The sequence below is a fragment of the Pinus tabuliformis genome, chromosome X (genome assembly GCF_031772625.1).
Source record: "Pinus tabuliformis cultivar Carrire ecotype Pingquan chromosome X, CPIR1, whole genome shotgun sequence".
NCBI classification, from domain to species: domain Eukaryota; kingdom Viridiplantae; phylum Streptophyta; class Pinopsida; order Pinales; family Pinaceae; genus Pinus; species Pinus tabuliformis.
The window spans coordinates 689,455,208-689,476,863 of record NC_142308.1 but is presented as its reverse complement, the minus strand read 5'-3'; the positions used below and the strand labels follow the sequence as shown (position 1 = coordinate 689,476,863).

Genomic DNA, 21,656 nt, shown 5'->3' with positions numbered 1-21,656 from the left:
GCCCACTTGTCCTCTTTTGAAGGATGGACTTACATGTACCATGGAGCAAGTGTTTTTGATGGGCCTTTGGAGGTTGGATGCCATTAGTGAAAACCCTTTTTGATGGGGGTGTCCCTTTTTTGAGGGTTTTTTGAAGTAATTTTGTACATGTGGCTTAAACAACCCTTTATTTTTATATTGTTAATTAATTAATTGTAGAGGAGGTCCATTTGCCACTCCATAGGTTAGATTAGGGGCTTTTAGCCTAAAAAACTAATATTTTGATGTAAAGGAAGTTAAAGCATCTCCTCTATAAATAGAAATGCACTTCTCATTTTCTCATGGTTGGATTGGGGGAGAAATACCTTATCAACTTTGAAATTTTTAAAATTTGCTGGAGTTCTTTTGTCGTGGATTTGGTGCTATTAATGGAAGACTAAGGTGCTTTATTGAGGAGACTAATTGTGGATGATTTCTCAAGTTTGATGGATGACTCATGGCTATGGTTTATTGATGAACACTGATTTATCTAGTAAGTGTTCTCTTTAAGTCTTCGTGAATTTGTTTGTTGAAGGTATAAAGTGCAAATGTGCTTATCAAGGGGTGAAGGTACATTTTCCTCGTTGTTTTTGAATAAATTCTATCTTGTGGACCCTAGAAAGGATTTTAGTGGAGAACCTTCACTTGATACTGTCTTGAAAGTTTTTAAAGAATATAGGAGGATCTTCTAGGGTTAATAGTTAACAACCCTAGATATCACCCCATTGAAGGATCTCCTATGTTTAGTAGTGGACAACCGTAGGTATCACCCAATATCCATGCTTTACCTTTACAAGAGAGACTTGTTTGACCCCATATACCCAATGAAAAGACACTAGTCTCGGGCCCTCCGATGACACTTATATTTGGAATTCTTTCCAAACAATTTGTTGGGTTTACTCATCATATAAGCCACGAGCTTCATTGCGTTAAAACCATATCAATATTAACCTAGGGAAGCCCCCCTTGAGCGAGAGGAGAGCCAATCTGAAATGTAGAAGAGGGTTGGTGAGGGGACAATTTCAAACTTTATGTCTATAAGTTCGAGTTTGTGTGATAACATTGCCCTTGCCTTCTTTTCATATCCCGTACCCATCTAGACTTCTATCTTAGTTAGGCATGTCATGGATATGAAATCCTTGTCTTTGTACAAGGTTAATGTTTCTCACTTGGATGCTCTTGAATTTTGTGCCCTCATTCATGAAGTTTGGAATCTCATTTCTCATCGTTTTGGTGAGAAAAATTGGTTGTGTTGGGAGGTTGTTATTTTGAGAATTTACACTTTGTGTTTGAGGGTGTATGATAGCGTGCAAGCATGAATGGGAGCTTCAAGAGGCTAGGTAAAAGTTGGAGGAGGATTTAGATAACACTATTCTTCAAAGGGACACAACTTGGTTGGAGTTGGTGGTGCATAGAGAGGAGGAATGCATAGCCAAAGGGGGCATGGGTTTGTGCCTATTTACAAGGGATTTAGGAGGGGGTTGCAATCTCCAAGTGTTAGTTTTTGGTAGCATCAGACAAATGTTCTAGTCTCTATGGTGTATATGAGGCTAAGGAACACATTTTCTCCAATACCCAAAAAATGTTTCGTAAGAAACACCTCAATTAGATTAATTAGTCAATTATTAATTATTTTCCTAAGTCTAACTTAGGAAAGTTGGTTAATTAAATTAGATTAATTGAGGAAAATCGATTTTTCTCTAGAGATTTTTGGAAAAGTCATTTAATGGGGTTAAGATGATCTTAGCCATCGATTGTGATTAGATCACGACCATTGGTTGCTCAACGAGAGATTATAAGAGCAAGTTGATGGGGCTTTGGAGAATACGCAAGATGAATTCAAGCAGTTTGACTTACCTAGTTGCAGTGATTAGTAAGGGTGCAATTGAAGCAGAGTGGGACACCAACAACAAAGGTTTTAATAGGAATAATTGAGGAGTGATTGTAGGAGGAATTCTTCACGAGATTCTAGCATTTCGAGAGGAGGGAATAAAGGATGAACTATTCTGTAGAGAGGCTGCACTAGCCAGTGCACATTATTGGGCAAGAGTTCGATTTCTAGTTGCCGGAGGAGGTGCAAATAGCTTAGTGGAGTTGTAGGCGAAAGAAGGTGTAGGAATGATTTTCCTAAGGTAGTGCAATTTCCAGAAAGGCCGTACGCATTTCCAGATTTTGCTAGTGTGTGTTGCAAGCAAGAGGCTGGTTTGATTTGTAGAAGGAAACTTTGTGTCCATATTATTTTTCCAGTGGAGAAAATTACCGGAGTTTTGCCAATGTCAGGCAAGCAGTTGATGTACTCTTTAATCTGCCGAAGAATTAATATAATCCTCATCTGCAAATTGGTTTTCTCCACATTGGGGTTTTCCATGGACTGTTGTCCAAAATACCGGTGTTAAATTTTTTATGCATGTCAATTATATCTCAGTTCCTGTATCTTATTTGTGAAGATTGCAATAGTGAATTAATCGTTATCTATCGTAATAATTTCTTAAGACAAATAAACTACATAAGTTAGAAGATTAATTTCCGGTTACTGCAATTAAGGAAATTTCACACCAAGTTCTTTGAGTTTTTAAAGAAGAAAATGGTAGCTAATACGATACTTGGTCTTCATAGAGTTGATGGTTCACTTGGGGAGGACTTGGCTAAGATTTGATGTATGTTTGATGGTAATTTTCATAGTATATTTTCTCCTTACCCTTTGCTAAATTTGGTTGTGGTTGCTAGGAAGGCTTGCTATAGGGCGTTCCCACTTTGTTGTAGATTGTGACAGAATGGGTATAACTTTTACAAAGGATGAGCTTTTTGCAATTTTATGTTCATTGAAAAATAGTAAATCAATTGGGATAGATGGCTTGCCTTGTGAGTCTTACAAGGCCACGTGGGATATTGTAAGGGATGATTTTTGTTGTATAACATCTGAAGCCTTTTCCGTTGGTTGTTTGATGGAGTCCATTAACCAAGATTTGATTAAGCTTATTCCAAAGAATGTTGCTAGGGATTTTGTAGGTGGGTGGTGTCCTATAACCTCGTTGAGTGTCACCTACGAATCATGAATAAGGATGCTACATTGTAGGTGAGAGATGTAACTAGGAAGATTGTGTGTAGGGAATAGGTAGGCTTTGTACATGGGTGTTTTATTTTGGATATTGTTACCTTATAATGGGAGGCTATGGAGTGGGCCAGGGCACTGGGTAGTAGGATCTCTTTTTGAATATTGACTTCGACAAAGCTTATGGTCAAATTGATTGGGCATTCATTGCTAATATGTTGAATTTCTTGGGTTTTGGTCCAAAGCTTATGGTCAAATTGATTGGGCATTCATTGCTAATATGTTGAATTACTTGGGTTTTGGTCCATTATGTGTGGGGTTGGTTAATACCTTTTTTCTTGTGCCTATGCTTTATTTCAATGAATAGAGTTTGTCTCCTTGTATTCACCTTTTTAGATCTATCAGGCAGGGGTGCTTCGTGGAGCCCTATCTTAATGTGTTGACCACAAAGACCCTTAGTTGTTTGCTGGAGTTTGCTTGTTTTCAGGGTCGACTGAGGGGTGTGTTTCTATCGGATGATTCATGGATGGTGAGCAATCATTTGTAGATGATTCGTTCTTATCTATGTAAGTTGATCAAGGTTCATACTAAACTATCTTGGAATCCCTTTTGGTGTGGGTTTTTCCCCAATTGCCATGTGGGATGGGTTGGGTGTTTGGAGTAGTTGCAACATAAGCTTCTTTTATGGCAGTGAAAGGACCTTCTGTTGCTGGAAAGTTGAACATGGTGGGCAGTGTTTTCCAAGATTCTCATATTTATTTTGTATCTTGTTGGCTTCCTAGTGGGGCTAAGTTTCTTTGGTTGGAGAAGCCCCTATACTCATACTTATGGGCCAAGTGTGGTGGGGCATGGGGTTTGCCCAGTGGTTCCTTGGGACATCTATATTATGCCCAAGGAGGTCTTGGTTTGATTGATCTTGCAACTTAGGGGAGCATTTTGGTGGCTAAGTAGGTGGTTTAGTGGCAGGGGTCCTCTTGTTGGCAAGTTCTTTTGAGACATTGATTGCCTTTGATGCTACATATTGGTAGAATTAGGGGTGGCTTTGGGTTATTTGATGTCATTTTAGTGCCTCATTATTTTCAGATATTAGGTTCGTTCATTCTCAGAAGTATCTAGTCAGTGTGGAGGAAGGTAGCTAGTTTTCTGAGGTGCCAAATGTTAGGCAGTTGAGGGGGGTGGGAATTTGCTAGAAGGCCTCTTTGGAAGTAGAAGGTGCAGGTAGCTAGTTTTCTGAGGTGCCAAATGTTAGGCAGTTGAGGGGGGTGGGAATTTGCTAGAAGGCCTCTTTGGAAGTAGAAGGTGCAGCACACTAGTGTTGCTGATCTTCCTCACTTTTAGGCTCTGTGGTTGAGTGAGAAATTGATCTTTTTTTGGAGGGATTTATGGCACACTGGCTTTGGCACTTGGAAGAACTGGTATTCCTTAGCTGCATGCCCTTTCTTCTGTTCTTTGGCCTGCTATTATGGAGATTGTTGATCTCATCCCTTGAGGATATATTCAAGATGAATATAGACATGTTAAGGCCCTTTGGTGTGATTGGGAGTGGAGCTTTGGGTGCCCCTTGTGTAAGTATGATTCTCATAAATTGAATTCCATTCTGCATCAATGTCATCAGCTTTGTCTAGTCCTTAATGCATGGTGGGTGTCTTCAAATTATAAGAGCCGTCAGATCTGGAGATTGCATAGTGTTGTTGGTAGAAGTGTTCTACAAGCTCTGAGAGTTTTCTCGGTTGGTAATCAGGCCTTTCCTACCGAGGCGCGCTTGGCTCAGAGTGGCCTCTCAGATGGAATTTGTCCTTCCTGTCTGAGGGCAGAAATGATGAAGCATTTTAGGATTGTCCTTTGCCCAGGTCTTGTTGGGAGCATGTTCAGACAGATCTGTCAGCTATTCTGTAGGGGCTGTTACATTGGTGTGCAGTGTTGTTGGATGACTCTAGACCTGTAGTCCGGTCTTCGCTTAGTGGTATTTAGCACTGCTTGTGAATTCCAGCCTTGTTTATTCTCTGGAAGCTTTGGTGCAGATAGGTTTTTGAGAACAGGATTGGCTTTTTTGTCTATGTTTTATTTTATGTGGAAAGAAAAGGTACATATGCAGGTGCTGGCAAAAGAGTTTTGTTGATCAAGGACGCGAAATTGTTATACTCTGGTGCCTATTTCGGTTTTATTGCTGTTCTTGTTGCTTTAAGGAAGAGGATGTAAATGTCACCAATTTTATTTTCCCTTGATGCAATTTTTTTCTTGTAAATATAAGTATAAAAAAACTTAAGCTTGATACAATCTGGTGGAAAAGAGTGATACTAGAGCATAAGTTTGCATTTTGAATTATTCAACTTCCTGATTTGTCTATCTCACAAAAACATTTGGGTTGTAGCTCCGATATTGTTTCATTCCACTTCGATACAGGTGACTGGTGCTGACATGACGGAAGAAAACTATTCATGTTGATTTTAATGTATCATCTTTCTGTGTTTTCTTGTTCTAAACAATGCCCTAACTTATTTGATAGATAAGGCAAATCTGTCTAATCATTGATCCCAAAGGCTGATATGTTGAAACAGATTCACTAGGGTTTTTTTGGCTTATTATTATTACAAAATTATGTGCATACGGACTTGAGAGATACCTTAAAATGCTTAAACATTTATATGGCGTGGCTTGCAGATGTCTACTCTGATTCAACATCCCGATGGATGTGTTAAGAGTGTTGTAAACTATTCGACAATATCCCATGTGAACCACTTTCAGATATTCAGTAATAAGGGGTTAAAATGTTTTCCAAAGCATTTGCCTTTATCATCAATTCACTACAAAAATGCTTGTAAAGACCAAAGGTATCTATTGGAATATATTCTTTAGTTGGTTCTACAGATATTGTGCCTTCAATCTTTTGTTTGTATTTTTCTACAACAAATTTCACTTGTATATGCAAATGCATGCAGGATCCCACATGGGAGAATCTCGTGTGCAAGTGATTCTAGATTTATCACGTCGGCAGTGGGGGTAAGGAACAAATCCTCTTGTCCTCTCCATTTATTTATTATAGATGAAATATCTCTTCCCAATATCCTTTTTGATATTGTTGAAATCTGTATCATGTGTGAAGAATGCCTTATTCATTGCTGCAGGGTAATTCCAATGACAGCAGTAAAGAAACTGCATTTCAAAAAGACACTGATGTATTTCCTCCAGGGATTGGGCCAGTGTCAACCATTACAGCAGATGATGTTAAAACATTGGAAGATGCATTAAATGAAGCCAATGCAAGAGCAGCAGCTGCAGAAGAGGGCAGAGATAAAGCAATTGATGAATTACGTCAAGCAGAAGTGAAACTCCAAGAACATGCTGCTAATATCATTCGTAATACTGAGTTAGCTGTATCTGAGCTTGAAGGTGCTAAAGTTGCTTTTCATCAGCAACTTCAGAAATTAGTTAATGATAAAGTGGCTGTGGAATCTAAACTTGTCCTTGCAAAGCAGGATGCTATTGATTTGGCAGTGCAAGTTGAGAAGTTTGCTGAAGTTGCTATCCAAGAAGCCACTGCCCACATAGTAGAGGAGGCAAAATTGAGGGTGTCTGCTGCTGAAACTTCTGCTGCCGATGTGACGCACCAAGCAGAAGAAAGATTAAAAAATGCTGTTGATAATGCTGCTTCAACTGTGGTTACAGAATCAAAGGGTGTAATCGACAAGTCTTTAGCCATTGCTCAGGTAGCTAGAGAGCAGGCAAACAAAGCACAGGCAGCTCTTAATGAGAGGTTGCATTTACTGGATGAACTGGTTCACTCTGAGTCTTCTAAAATAAGTCTACAAACTACTCTGCATGAGCTGCAAAGGCAGCAAAGGCTAATGCAAAATGAGGTTGAAAGACTGCAGGTTGAGCTAAAGGCATCTGAAGCTCGTCTCAATGCTGCAGAAGCTCGGGCAGCTGCCTCTGATAAGGCATTGTTGGACATTCAAGAGTCTGCTAACAAAGCTGCCCTGGCACAGGTGGAGAGTGCTAAGCGTGCACTGGAGGTCTTAAAGAATGCAGCAGCAGAAAGGGAAGAAGCATATGCAAATACCTTCAAGATGGAATTAGAAAGCATGCAATCTGCGATCAATGCTTCCAAGAAAGCAGAAAGCAGAAAAGAGGAAGCGTATCTTAGAAGGTGTGCAGCACTTGAGAGAGCTTTAGGTGCAGCTGAAGCTACTGCAAATGCTTGGAAAGAGAGATCACGGACAGCAGAGTTACTTTTGCAGAAAACTAGAGAAGGAGAGTTTGAAGACCAAGAAACTGAATTGGTGCTAAAGGGAGGGAGAGTGGAATTCTTGATCAAAGATGATGCAAAAAAGTGGAACCTTCTGGTTCATGGTCCAAGAAGGGAGACACCAGAATGGATGGCTCGAAGAATAGATTGTGTTTGTCCAAAGTTCCCTCCCTTAAAGCTTAAGGCTCCTGAAAATGGAATAGAGGCTGCCATACCATTAGATTTGCCTAAACTAGAAGAAGTATGGTCTATAGCTAAAGAAAAGACAAAAGCAGATGATGTGTTCACAAAGCAAACTGTTGAAGAAGAGGCTATTAAGAAGAAAAGGAAAGCTCTGGAGCATGTATTGCAGCGGAAAACCATTCAGAGAAAAAGAGTTCTTCAAGAGACAAAGTTAGGTTGGAATTCATATTTCACATTTTTAGAAGTTTAAACGTTATGTTTTGTTTCACTAGTAAACTTCCCAGAGGGTTAAGATCATTGTCTGGCATAACTAAAATTTGTATCAAGGAAAAATATGTGGAATTTTGATATTGTGATTTGTTGGTTGTCTTTGCAGAACCTGGTACTGGAACAGGTCGAGAGATAGTGGTATGCTATGTGGCCTATGAATTTATTTATATTTTCCATTTGTTTTGCATGTAATGATGTCTTTGTTCTTCTATTGGTTTATTACTAATCTGTAATGCACTTAGTAGCTTAAGGGAAAATGAAACAGACAAAAATGTCTGTGTGAATTAAATTTGTCATTACCCCTACCTGCCTCCTGCAAATTCTAGATTCAGGAATGTGTCTTGAATTTAGTTGGGACTTTTTTGTGATCAGTTGCCATTGGGCAGCTGGATGTGAGACTATTTTGCACTGGCTGTGGGTACGGGGGGATGAGTTTCCGGGACGGCTAGAGTGCACCCCCAAATTTTCAGGGGATGGCGGGTTGGGAACGGCAAGTGCAGCAACTAATTTTTATAATTATTAAAAATTAAAATTAAAATAAAATATAGTAATTCAGCATAAACATGAATCAAAATGTTAAATTAAAATATAAAAATTAGAACTATTACTAATTTTGAAATTCAAATTACAAAATAAAATACTAATACTAAAACTATCTAGATTCTAATCGTCATTGTGCATCACAAAAACAAATCTCGTCATCATTGCCCATTGTCAAGAACTTAAAAAGTACTATTAGTCTGCTACAACCTACAATCTACTACTGTCTACATAATCATTCTATGATGCATGATGAATCGTATCAAAATTTAAATAGCAGCCAAAGCATGAAAGTAAAATTTAATAAAACTGTAAACATGAACAAGTCATTAAAATTTAATTATAAATACCAAATTAAGAGTCTGAAAACCATGGATTATAAATTTATAAATGATAGGCTATAGTCCAAGGACCAAATTGGCAAAATAATACATAGTCACTAGTGTAGGTGCCAAATGGAAAAATCAAAATGTCTCAAGACAACAAAAAGGGAAGTATGAGTCAATATCCATAGTAGCATGAAGGCTGAAGCTACTCAGAAATTCATATCCTCTGCATCAAGTCTATCTGAAAATGCTTGAGCCTCACTATCTTCTCTCCCATCATTAACCAATCCTGTATGGATAGATGGCCTATGATCATCATCATCAACCTGTGAAGCATCCTCAGGATCTACATCCCATTGTGTTGCAGGTCCTGGTAAATACTCTGATGTCTTCCTTGTAAGAAGGCAAAGACTGCTGTGCACATAAACTAGTTTCTCCGTTCTTTTAATGTAGCCCAATTCCTTTGTAATATCCCCAATTTTGATTTTCTGAATTAGAGACGATTTTTGGAACAGGAGGCAATTTTGACATTGGGACTTTTAGGAGGAAAAATAGAAATTGCAACTTTAGTGGAGAGTCGGGACCACAAGGAGAGAAAATTCGACCCAAGTGGCAATTCGCACTAGTGAGGAGAGAGAGAAAGGAACGGGTGCGAATTAGCGGAAGGTAGGGACCACCAAGGGAGAGAGGGCCAACAACTATAAATAGAGCTTGGAGGCCTCCATTTGGCAATTTAACATTAAATCTTTTGAGACGCTTAGCCAAGACAATCGTGTTGTTCAGCACAAGGAATTTCTGAGCAGGAATTCCACCCTCATTTCAGAGAACTTCGAGTGTCTCCCTGGTGAGGCATTTGGGGAGCTCAACTCAGAGTTTCCATTGGGCATAATTGCAGGTTACTTCAGCTGGTACATGTTCCTTCTAGGGCGTAGATGTGCCTTGAATTGCTTGTGGGGAGATCAGTTACAGAGGAGTAGAACACCGGAGGATTTGATGGTATTTTCCCTTATTTTAGCTGGAGATTTTTGTGGTGATTAGCAGGGCTGAGTTTGAGGGAATTCTTGGGGTCAAAATTCTACATTTTTGGAAGTGCACAAGGGTCTCTAGGCAGGCTTGCACAGAGGCTAGAGGAATAAAGGTTGAGGAGAGATAAGGGCCGAAGATTGGAGGTATTCCTCAACGAAGAATTTAGCTAGAGTTGGGATAGATTTCCAGTGGTGTATTTGGGCCTAATTCAACAGTATCAGTTATGTGGGGCATTTTCTGGCCAAATTGGGTGATTGGCACTTGTTGGGGGTCATTGGGGGTTGGTGGATTCAACCCAAACCTTTTCTGGATTTTTGTGGGTTTGGTGAGATGAGTTCGGGGCTAATTTTACAGAATTGTCCAGGCAATATTCAGGCCTGAAATCCTCATTCTTATAGCAGGGCGAATTACTAGTTCACTGGGGAATTTGTACCACTTGTGGGTTCGAGATAGGCCAAACCTTTTCTAGGTATTTTTGGGTTTGAGGGGAGGAGCTCATGATTGCAATTTCAGAGCATTCTAGGCATTATTTTGAGCAGAACATCCAATTCCATTTGGTAGTCTGTAGGAGAATTTCTAGGCAGTGCGTTTTATCAGTTTGGAGCCATTTCAACAGTTGGGTTTGGGGTTTGCATAGCTTGCTTGGCAAGCACAGGTTCCATTGTTCTCATATTTTGTACTCAGATTTCCCCATACTAATAAAATGGCTCATATATTCTACTTATATTTACTGGTGTTCTAATTTGGGTGCTTGATTTTATATTTTGCCTGTTGTTCCTAGTTCACAACTCTATATTTATTGTTATTTTCTAATTTGAAATATTACAATGGTATCAGAGCCATGATCTTGGCCAGTTGTATGGTAGTCAACTAGATCATGAAGGTGTTGGGCATGTATGCATAATGATGGGTGAAACCATAGACCATAATGATGACTCAAGGAAGATTCAGTATGTAGGAATTTTGGGGTGGAATTTGCTGGAACGGTGAGAGGTTGGCCCAATTGAGGGAAGTGACAGACCGAATCCATCCTCGTCCTTAAAACAAAGACAGTAGAGGTGCGTAGGCCATTGGGGTGCAACAATTTACACCATGTAGGGAAAATCGACAGAATCAAGGCACCAAATTTCAAAAGGAGCAGGTAGGACAGGGACAGTTAGAGGGTGAGATCAGGAGGCGTTTTTGCTGGTGGAGACCTGACTTTAGATATCAAGAGCCTGAGGAGGAAGTTGAGCATGAGGCCGAGGCCACGCAGGGTTGTGAGGGGTACATAGATACACCCAGCATGATGCAGGAGTAACACTTGTTGGAGATTCCTTCGATAGCTCCGACTAACACCTTGGGGGAGAGAGTAGAGCATACATCCATAGAGCCATCCATTGACGAGGTGCTAGGAGACACAAAGGTGTCCACCGTTGAGGAGGTGCCATCCGTTGTTGAGGTACCCATTGATGAGGTGTACGGGGCCGTGTTCGAGTTTTAGATGATAGTAACGCACAACAAATCGATGAGTTGTCAGGAGATACAATGGTATTAGATTATGGCCGCCCACAACAGCTTCATCAATTCCATGCCGACCTTCTAGCATTGAAAAGGAAGGTCACGATAGTGCGAGAGGCTATTTTGCAGCAGAACGAGGAGCTGGAGGGCATGAGAGCGGTTTGTGCCGAGTCAACGGCCAAAATGACTCACGTTGGGGAACGATTGGATTCCCTAATGGTCTAGCTAGAGTGCACATTAGAGCATCAGAGCAACCCTCTTCAGACATACATAGATGGGGCTTGTAGCACTAGTAGGTTGCCTCTGCACATTAGAGAGGGAGAGGCAGAGTCACCTCGACATAATTTATGTGTTGACCAGGATGGTGAGATGAGGCGACATGAGCTGCATAGGGTGCAACATTCGCAGAATGGAGTGCTTGTTCTGTGTATAGGAGTTCGTGCATTCGATCCCTCTCTTGGGGTTGGATGGTGAGAGATTTTGAGTTGGTACTCGGTGGAGTGGGCTAGGATTATGGAGATGGTAGTAGACCGGGGTGAAGCTCAGTAGGAGCTTCCAAACATTAGGGATACCAGAAGCTCAGACGGGCATTGGGATCCAGGTGGGACTACCTACCATTTACCAGATATGCAGATTTACTATGACATCGATGGCATAATTGACCTAATGGTTGAGCGCACACATTTTCTAGGGGAGTTTTAGTCAGCAGCAGGGGCTAGTCAGTTTGTGAGGGGACTCCATGGGTCATCTGGGTATGCTGGTTGTGCACGGGGTCATGGGATGATCCACACACTTTGGTAGGAGATTGTCGGAGGAGGTGGCATTGGCAGGCCACCAGACAGTACCTTGTCTGGGGCTGAGGGTTCTCCCCAGTTATGTGGGGCACAATGGTCACGAAGGAGTAGCACAGTAGTGGCATCGCCACTGGTACATAGGGGGATTCATCTCTCGTGTCTCTCAAGAGGATTTGGAGGTGAGGCCCATAGAGAGTATGGTTATGCGACAATGGAGGTGGTGATATCGATAGGGTGCGATTTAACGCGTACTGTCTCAGCTTTAGATCATGGCTTGCAGTGGAGTGTAGGAGCATACAACATTGAGCAGTGGTTTGCAGGTGAGCATGAAGGTGTATGGTGGGGTGCTGTAGTGCATGGATTTACACCATGGAGTAGGGGTAGCGACTCACATCACATTGGGTTTGTTAGTGGAGTGACAGATGCATTGGTGCATATGGGACACCCGACGATACAGAGTGATACTGTTGAAATTTCTAAGTCTAACCCATTAGAAGTTTTTTTACACTATCTGGTTTATTTCTCCTACTTGTTTAATTACTGAATGAGTTATTTAACCATATAAATACTGAAATAAACACAATGTAGTCTCAACCATCTACAGATCAACTGTTGAAAGAAATAGACAAACACACAAGGGACACCATTATTTTTGGACAATCGTCCCCGAAAAAACCCAACTTGGGAAAACTGGTGCAACAGTTTTGAGTGTTTTATTATTAAGCAGATTTTATTGAGTACAGCTAGGTGCCAAATTGGCTCACCCGACAGAGAAATCTATCTGGCAGTAATACCTCTCTTCGGAAGCAGATATTCTGAAAGTCTGCTCCACGAAACTCTCTCCAGCACCTCTTTGAGGCTCAGCGTCAACCCTCCTGGCCTCTTCGTCAGCTTGAAACCCTCTGCGTCAGCCTGAAACCCTCTACGTCAACCCTTTGAGGCTCTGCGTCACTCACACAGGCCCTCTACGTCACTCACGCAGGCCCTCTGCGCCACTCCCTGCTGGCCTCTGTGTCTGCCTCTCTGCATCTGCGCTGGTATTCTGGCACTATCTCTCCCTCTCTGTTATGTACTCACTGCCCTTCGCTGCAACTCTGATCACTGGTTTGATGTCTCTTAGCACACCCCGCTCTAGAAAATCAAACTCACTGATCAATCTGGTGTCTCTCCAACTGACCCTCAAGCCTTCTCTTGTACTTTTTCTGTTGAGCCTTCAACGGCCGAGATTACATCTCTAATCAATGACTAAGATTGGATTTGGCTTGATCCATGTCATTTAGAACCTTCTCAGCTAGTTTTATATTAATACCCATTAATATTTTTATTTTCCTAAGTTTAGACTTAGGAACCCATTAAAAATATTAATTATTTTAATATCTCCTTCACCGGGCATAATTTCCCCAAACCATTTCTAGGTTTTGGAGATCTCGCGTGCTTTAGCCTCTCCACCAATTTTCATGGCTAGAGCACATCCGATGCTACCTCAAATCAACACTCCCTCTTAGCGAGGAATGTCCTCTAGTAAACTGTAATACTCCTCCACTAAGCATCACCTTGATCATCCGGCACCGGTACCTGTGCTAATGTTTGGCCTTGCTGCCCAACATCCTCTGCACTGTTGCGTCCTGTACTGCTGCCCATGGCTCTACCACTGCCACTTCTACTGTAAGACATCTCCCTCTGCATCCGTGCTGCTGCTGGTCCTTCCTCCCAACACTGCATCTGCACTGTAGCTCTCTCTCATCATGTTGCATTGTGCTGCTTATAGCACTACCACTGCTACTGCTGCACTGCAACTCAGTTATTGAGACGATGGTAATTGATCTACCCAACTACTAACATCCTTGTTAGGCAAGAAACCCTCCTGATGTTGAAGCTCTCTCTGCTGCTATCATGTGCTCCCTCTGCTGCCTCTATGCTGCTGCAACAAATTCTGTGCCTCTCGCACCGCTACAAACACCTCTGTGCCTTCCTGCACTGCTGCAACCTCCTCTGTGCCTCTCGCACTGCTGCAACCCTATCTCCATTGCTAGGGACTACTGCACTCTAGCACTTTCTGCCGCTCCATCCGCATCTGCTTCTAGCGACATCCGTCATCTTGCTACTGTCACTTCGGGGCTCTCGTAGTTGGATATGATCCAAGAGTTTGGGTACCTCAAGGACCTTGCCTCTCATCTCCTGTAGTCCTCCTGACTACAGCTCGATGTCACCCCACCTCTTCTCTAGAGGTACATGAAAACTCATGGCACAATCATCATCATCCTCTACCTCCTCCTCTGCCTTAGCTGGCGCTGCCTTGGAGTCATACACCTCTCCCTTATTCTTCTTCCCGGGACACTGGGTTGCATAATGGCCCAGCTCCCCACAGTTGAAGCACTTTATCTTGGAGAGGTCCCTCTTCCCTTGCTGCCCCGCAGATGCCAGAGCCACATCCTCTTCCTCCTCTTGCTTGACCCGGGCTCCTTTGCCACTACTTCCCGCCTTGGTCAGTCGTTTGATCTCTTCTTGGTGAAGAGCTACCCATAGTTCTTCCCAATCTGGAAGATTCTCTCTGCCCAAATGCTTTGGACGAATGTCTCCCACTCCTCGGAGATTGCGTTTAGGGCGGTCCTTACCATTAATTCTTGATCCGACGTGGCCCCTATGGAAGTTGGTCCTAGATCTCCTGCAACCTGCTGAGGAAGTGATCTATTTGCTACCCCTTCTGCATTTGATATGACCGCAACTGATTCTCCAGTAGCATCTTCCTTTGCACGGAAGTGCCCTGATACAATGTCATCAAGGTGTCCCACATCTCTTTTGCCGTATTCTTCTCGGCAATATGCTGAGTCACATGTTCCTTGACCCCATCAAGGATTATGCACTTTGCCTTGGCCATTGCACCCTCATACTTTTCGTTATCAGCTGGGTCGACTGGGATAGACACGATTCTCAAGGTGAAGGCCTTGACGCGATGTCTATCTAGAACAAACAGGATCCTGGCCTTCCAGATGACAAAGTTGGATGCACCATCCAGCCTGTCTTGATCCCTCAGTCCGTTCATGGCCATCTCTGCTCTTCTTTTCGACTCTTCTGAGTCTCTACTTCCCTCCTGGAAGTTCTCTCTTTGACTTCCTCTGAGTCTATACTTCCCTCTTGGAAATTCTTCTGCCAATAGTCGAATTGCACCTCTCCGATTCCCTTTGCCAACACTGATCTGGATTTCTTGGCTAGAAATCCGCCTAGGTAGCGACTCCCTTCTACCTTGGTTCTGTCCCGTTAGGTACTGTTTTGCCTGAACAACAATAGCACCCCACCAGCGTCACACTCCTCAATCTGCCCACAACTTCCTATGCCCCAACAACTGAAGAACTGAGCCTCTAGGCTCTGCGCAATCCTGGCAGTGGCTGAATCGCTCCACTAGCCAATTGCGTCACTCCTACTTGGCTGAGCAGGATGACGTGGCTCTTCGTGAGCCTCTCATTGCTTCTGCGCTGGCCTCTTCTCTGGCTCAAACTGATGACGCAGGCCCTCTGCGTCACCCCTTCTCTGCTGCTTTCTGCTTAGGAACAACTTCTATCACTCGGGACAACTGTTTCTGTTGCAAATTCTCTTATTCAGCTGGTGCCTTCAACTCTCTTGTGATCTGCAACGCTCTAATACCATGTTGAAATTTCTAAGTCTAACTTGTTAGAAATTTTCTTGCACTATCTGGTTTATTTCTCCTACTTGTTTAAGTACTGAACAAGTTATTTAACCATATAAATACTGAAATAAACACAATGCAGTCTCAACAATCTACATATCAACAACTGAAAGAAATAGATAAACACACAAGGGACACTGTTATTTTTGGACAATCGTCCCCGAAAAAACCCAACCTGGGAAAATCGGTGCAGCGGTTCTGAGGGTTTTATTATTAAGCGGATTTTCTTGAGTACAACTGGGTGCCAAACTGGCTCACCCGACAGAGAAATCTATTTGGCAGTAATACCTCTCTTCGGAAGCAGATATTTTGAAAGTCTGCTCCACGAAATTCTCTCCAACACCTCTCTGAGGCTCAACGTCAACCCTCCTGGCCTTTGCGTCAGCCTGAAACCCTCTGCATCAGCCCTCTGAGGCTCTTGCGTCAGCCTGAAACCCTTTGTGTCAGTCCTCCGAGGCTCTGCGTCACTCACGTAGGCCCTCTGCGCAGTCACTGCTGGCCTCTGCGTGGCTCTTATTGGCTCTGCATCTGCCTCTTTGCCTCTGCGTTGGTCTTCCGACACTATCTCTGCCTCTCTGCTATGTACTCACTGCCCCTCGCTGTAACTCTGATCATTGGTTCGATTTCTCTTAGCAAACCTCGCTCTAGAAAATCGAACTAACTAATCAATCTAGTGTCTCTACAACTGACCTTCAAGCCTCCTCTTATACTTTTTTTGTTGAGTTTTCAGCGACCGAGATTACATCTCTAATCAATGGCTAAGATTAGATTTGGCTTGATCCATGTCATTTAGAACCTTCTCAACTAGTTTTATATTAATACCCATTAATATTTTTATTTTCCTAAGTTTAGACTTAGGAACCCATTAAAAATATTAATTATTTTAATATCTCCTTCACCGGGCAGAATTTCCCCAAACCATTTCTTGGTCTTGGAGATCCCATGTTCCTTAGCCTCTCCACCAATTTTCATGGCTAGAGCACATCCGATGCTACCCCAATCAATAGATACAACAGTAGGCAGGGCAAGCCCCAGTGGTGTATAGGGACAGGTCACAATGTACAATGGCATGCCGAGGAGTACAGAGATACTTTTGTGGTATGAGTGGCATATGGTGCAACATAGCGAACTCTTGGAGCGTTGCCTCCTAGGAGACTGGTGGACTGGGACACTAGGCATACCTTTGGGTGTAGTTTACTCAGGATCGATGGGGATGTAGATGAGCGACATTTGAGGGTATCCACAGGGACTCACACACCTGTCCCTCTTCTAAATTGCCTGCAGGCACAGTTGATTTGGTTGTTGCCCTTTAACACTCTAGGAACGAGCAACAGGGTGCGGGGAGCTCACCTAAGATATTTGGATGGGACTCAGCGCACTAGGGAAGAGACTTCTTAGCGGTGGCATTAGGTCAGGGCACGAGATGACAGGTACAAGTTCGGGGAGTGCGTGGATTACTGCAGCGATAGCATATGTTCCACCCTTGAGTTCACACTTAAGGGGATACATGATGTGTTTTGGGCGAGGCACTCAGAGGTGTCATGGGAACATATACAGCGTGTGGATGACCTCTCTTGCAGACGGATGTTTAGGCTCCAGGCAGTATCAAGGTGTAATTTCAAGAGGCATGATTGCAAATTTCACGATGTGGTATGGCAGGCATAGGGCATTTTTGAGTACGCTAGGTTGATTCATGATATGCAAAGTCTAAATATTGATTACATGCAAGGAGCAGAGATGTGGAACAAGAGGGTTCCAACAGTCATCAAGACTATGTCGTAGCGGAACCGGTTATGGGATTCGGGGATTCAGTTGGCTAACAGATCACTCCATTTCGTGATGAGCAGGGTCATGGCAGAGGGTGATCTAGCTCACTTTGGGGTTGACTTATGGGGAATCGTTGAGGCCTCCATTATATGGCGAAGCAGGGTTTTACAATTGCTGCTTAGGATCGAGATTAGCGATGGATGGGTAGATATTGACATCATAAAGATACTTGGGCATGATGAGCTTGATCTTTGTCAATATTTCACCACTAGGTTTCAGGGGAGGAGGATACAGTGTGCCCACGATGGGCAGCCTATCAGAGCCAGAGTGGCGCAATGGTAACATGGTGGGACCCTTTTGAGACTAGCATGGAACTGGGGCATCACAGTACTGGATAGCTTAAAGACCTTGAGGGATGAGCTGACTACCACAGGGGGAGATCATTCAAATCTTCCATTGGGATTTTGTGACTCGTTGATGGCATGGGGGACTTCATCAACATGGTAGGTTGGTCAGTAGGAGGATATCAAGGGAAGCCCATGCGGGAGAGATTTCATCCCCACGGGGATTGGATTGTATTTTCAAGAGCTTACTCTTGGAGTGCAGGAGGTGGACTACTCAATGGGGAAACTTCATGGGGAGTCAGACAAAGTCATACATTATCATCATGCTTTACTTATTGATAGTATGCAAAGCGTTTCTGGTGCCTATACCTTGTTGGATAGTGAGCGGAGCAAGGGGTGCTTCACAGTGATCGAGATGGCTTGGGGTTTGGGTAGCTAGGGTTTCCTTCATTACCAGACAGTGTAGAGATGGGGGGTGACTCAGTGGCACATTTAGAACCCTAGTATTACTAATGGTGATAGTGGTGGTCAACAATCGGAGGGGGCGCTTGTGTAGGAATTGCTTGAGGACAAACAATTTTTGGCAGATGTTAGCGCTTGGAATTTCACCTGAGGCTGAAAAAGGTAAACTCCAAGGCAACATCAAACCACTTAGCCTCGTAGCTAGCCCTACGGGGCAGGAGAGGGCTCTCTCCGGTTTATCTCGGTAAAGATCTTCAATGGGCGAGATAACCAATAGGGAAACACTGATTTTAGGCTAGTAAACTGATCAAGAGGTTTGATTTGGGATTTTTAGGTTTTTGGTGGAAAATTGGGGAATGGCAATTTCGGGTGCGGGGATTGGACACAGTTTCTGCAGGGGGTTCTTTGGGGCGAGGTAGGAGACAGTATTGATGCCTTTGATAGAGGTGGATGGATGAGAATGACCGGTGAGGAGTTAAGGAGAGCAAGCAATAACCTTGAATTCCCCTTAAACAGTTGAAAACATTGATATTAAGCAAACTTAAAAGCAGAGCATGACAGCCATGAATTCTACTTTAACACTTCATTTGCCTAATTTGCAGAAGGAAAAGTAAGGAAATGATTCACATAACACACTTACAAGTACAAAGAGAAACACACCATCAATACATGTGACCACAAGAATCCCAAAAAGGACTCCAAAACCCTGGTCTTCCTTTGCCAAAAATTGCAGAGATACAGTGAGTAATACAATAAGAGCTTCTCCCTCAAGAGTCCAACCTTTCCAACCCCTGAAAATGACTAAGAAAATACATAATATAGGCAAGCTAACACCTTCCCTTGCCTCTAGGGGTCGAGCTCATCATCCTAGGAGTTGTTTCAACCAATTCTAAACTGAGCACTAAAATCTAGGCAGTCAAAACAACTTGCCTCTATAAGCTAGGAAACCAATTCATTCATTAAATTTTACCTATCTTATGAATGAATCTTCTAGAAGAGATAAATAAGTGTCTAAACATCATAAAATTACATCATTTACAACAAGGAGGATGAAAATCAACTCCAAAAAGTCAAATCCAGTCAAAACTGCGTTTTGCTGAGCTGTAGGTTGAATTCCTGTGCAAACTGCCTGATGGGTCGTGCGCAATTCCTGGATGGGTCGCGCGCCTTTGGAGGCACTTTTGAGGCACTTCCAGGTGTCCAAATGAGGCAAAAGTGGGGTTGTTGGAAAGGTCTGGATGTATACTTTCCAACCCAAGTGAAATTTCTGAATTTGGTTGCCATTTGCCCCTCCAAAATTGCAATCTCCCAAGACTGCTTCCTGTGTGTCAAAAATGTGGCAGAAAGTCATTTTTTGCTTGTTTTTTGACTTTCTGGAGGCCCAAAACTTGGTGAAATTTCTTGGTAATGGCTGAGCAAGTGTAACTTTCCATGACAAATCCAGAAATGCTGAGTTTTTCCAAAATGGAGTTGCCAAACGAAAGGGTCGCGCGCGGCGCGCGACCCATTGGTGGAGAAAACCTGTGTTTGGCACAAAAAATTCACAATTGACAAAATTTTCTCCAAATTTCTTGAAATTTGGGCTGGGAGTCCCCAATAAAGTACCATGCTCAGTCAAAGAGGCTTTGGCCAAAATTTGGAGTGGATCGGGCCTTTTCTGTCGTTTTAGTGCCTTGGCCAACCTCCTTGGATCTGGCGATTGCAATTTTGACATTTCTCTAAAACCATGACACCTGTGCAAAAAGTGAAGGAGGTTTTTCTTCTTTGGCATGTTATGGACAAAAACCTCTCTCAGTTTTCCAAAATTCATCTTTTATTGCTCTGGAACATCATTTGAGTGCGACTTGTCCCGATGTGTGAAACAAGGGATTTTGTCGAAATAAAGCGAAATGAAGGGGATAAGAGGCTTCTAAATTCTTGAGGAAATTTTTGGGAGTAGGGAGGGATGTTAGGAAGCAGGGGAAAGTGGAATCTCAGAGATTGAGTGAGGGGAAGGGGTCCAAAAGGGCAAAACACAGGCCAAACCTAGAAAATTGCCAAGTTGTAGCTAGAAACTAGGGTTTGTGCAAAAATGAGGATTTTGGGGGATCTCAGTGATGGGAAGCATTTGATAAGGTACATGAAGGATAGGGGAAGGTGTATGAACATCTGGATACAAGTTTTGCTAATGATTTGACCATCCAAGAGAAATTGGCTTCAAAACCCTAGGAGAGGGAAATGACCTTGCCTGGGCGCAACTGAAGCATGGACAAGGTGTAAAATGACTCATTAGACGCTGAGATGAAAATGAAAACCCTATGAATGATGATAGACTCAGCTGAATAGTGACATAGATTGGCATTTGGGCAACTTTGAAAACAGTGAGAGCAAACCCTAGACCTAATGCCTAGTGACCAAATTTTGCTTGAAAACTCTTTGAAATGACAAAATTTGACTTGGAAACTCTGAGACCACTTTGTAAGAAGATATTTGATCACTGGAGGAAGGCTGGAAAGACTGACACTAACAGCAGGGAGGAGTGTAATATCCCCAATTTTGATTTTCTACATTAGAGACGATTTTTGGAAGAGGGGGCAATTCCGGCATTGGTACTTAGGAGGAAAAAGGGAAATCATAGCTTTAGTGGAGAGTGGGGACCACAAGGAGAGAAAATTTGACCCGTGGCAATTTGCATTAGTGAGAAGAGAGAGAGAAAGGAAGGGGTGCGAATTAGTGGAAGGTGGGGACCACCAAGGGAGAGAGGGCCAACAATTATTAATAGAGCTTGGAGGCCTCCATTTGGTATCTTCGATCATTTGACAATTTAACATTAGTTCTTTTGAGTTGCTTAGCCAAGACAATTGTGCTGTTCAACATAAGGAATTTCCAAATGGGAATTCCACCATCATTTCGGAGAACTTCGAGTGTCTCCCTAGTGAGGCAATTTGGGGAGCTCAACTCAGAGTTTCCATTGGGCATAATTGCAGGTTACTTTAGCTGGTACGTGTTCCTTCTAGGGCATAGAGATGGCTCAAATTGCTTGTGGGGAGATTAGTGACGGAGGAGTAGAACACCGAAGGATTTGCTGGCATTTTCCCTTATTTTAGCTGGAGATTTTTGTGGTGATTAGCAGGGTTGAGTTTGAGGGAATTCTTGGGGTCAAAATTCTGCATTTCTGGAAGCGCGCAGGGGTCTCCAGACAGGCTTGCGCAAAGGCCGGAGGAATAGAGGTTGAGGAGAGAAAAGGGCCAAAGATTGGACGTATTCCACAATGAAGAATTTAGCCAGAGTTGGGATAGATTTCCAGTGGTGGATTTGGGCCTGATTTAGTAGTATCAGTACTTTGGGGCGTTTTCGGGCCAAATTGGGTGATTTGCACTTGTTGTGGGTCACCGGTGGTTGGTGGATTCAGCCCAAACCCTTTTTGGGTTTTAGTGGGTTTGGTGAGAGGAGTACGGGGCTAA

The 21,656-nt window shown here is 42.9% G+C and overlaps 1 protein-coding gene across 1 annotated transcript in view; it reads left to right on the top strand.

Moving 5' to 3' along the window:
- LOC149141847 (uncharacterized) overlaps window positions 1-21,656 on the top strand; it is a 292,486-nt gene that overhangs the window by 29,757 nt on the left and 241,073 nt on the right. Inside the window, exons 2-5 of the mRNA XM_089448516.1 lie at window positions 5,732-5,901; window positions 6,010-6,070; window positions 6,196-7,714; window positions 7,876-7,907. Of these exons, the coding sequence (XP_089304642.1) occupies window positions 5,732-5,901; window positions 6,010-6,070; window positions 6,196-7,714; window positions 7,876-7,907 (1,782 nt within the window). The remainder of the gene's footprint in view (window positions 1-5,731; window positions 5,902-6,009; window positions 6,071-6,195; window positions 7,715-7,875; window positions 7,908-21,656) is intronic.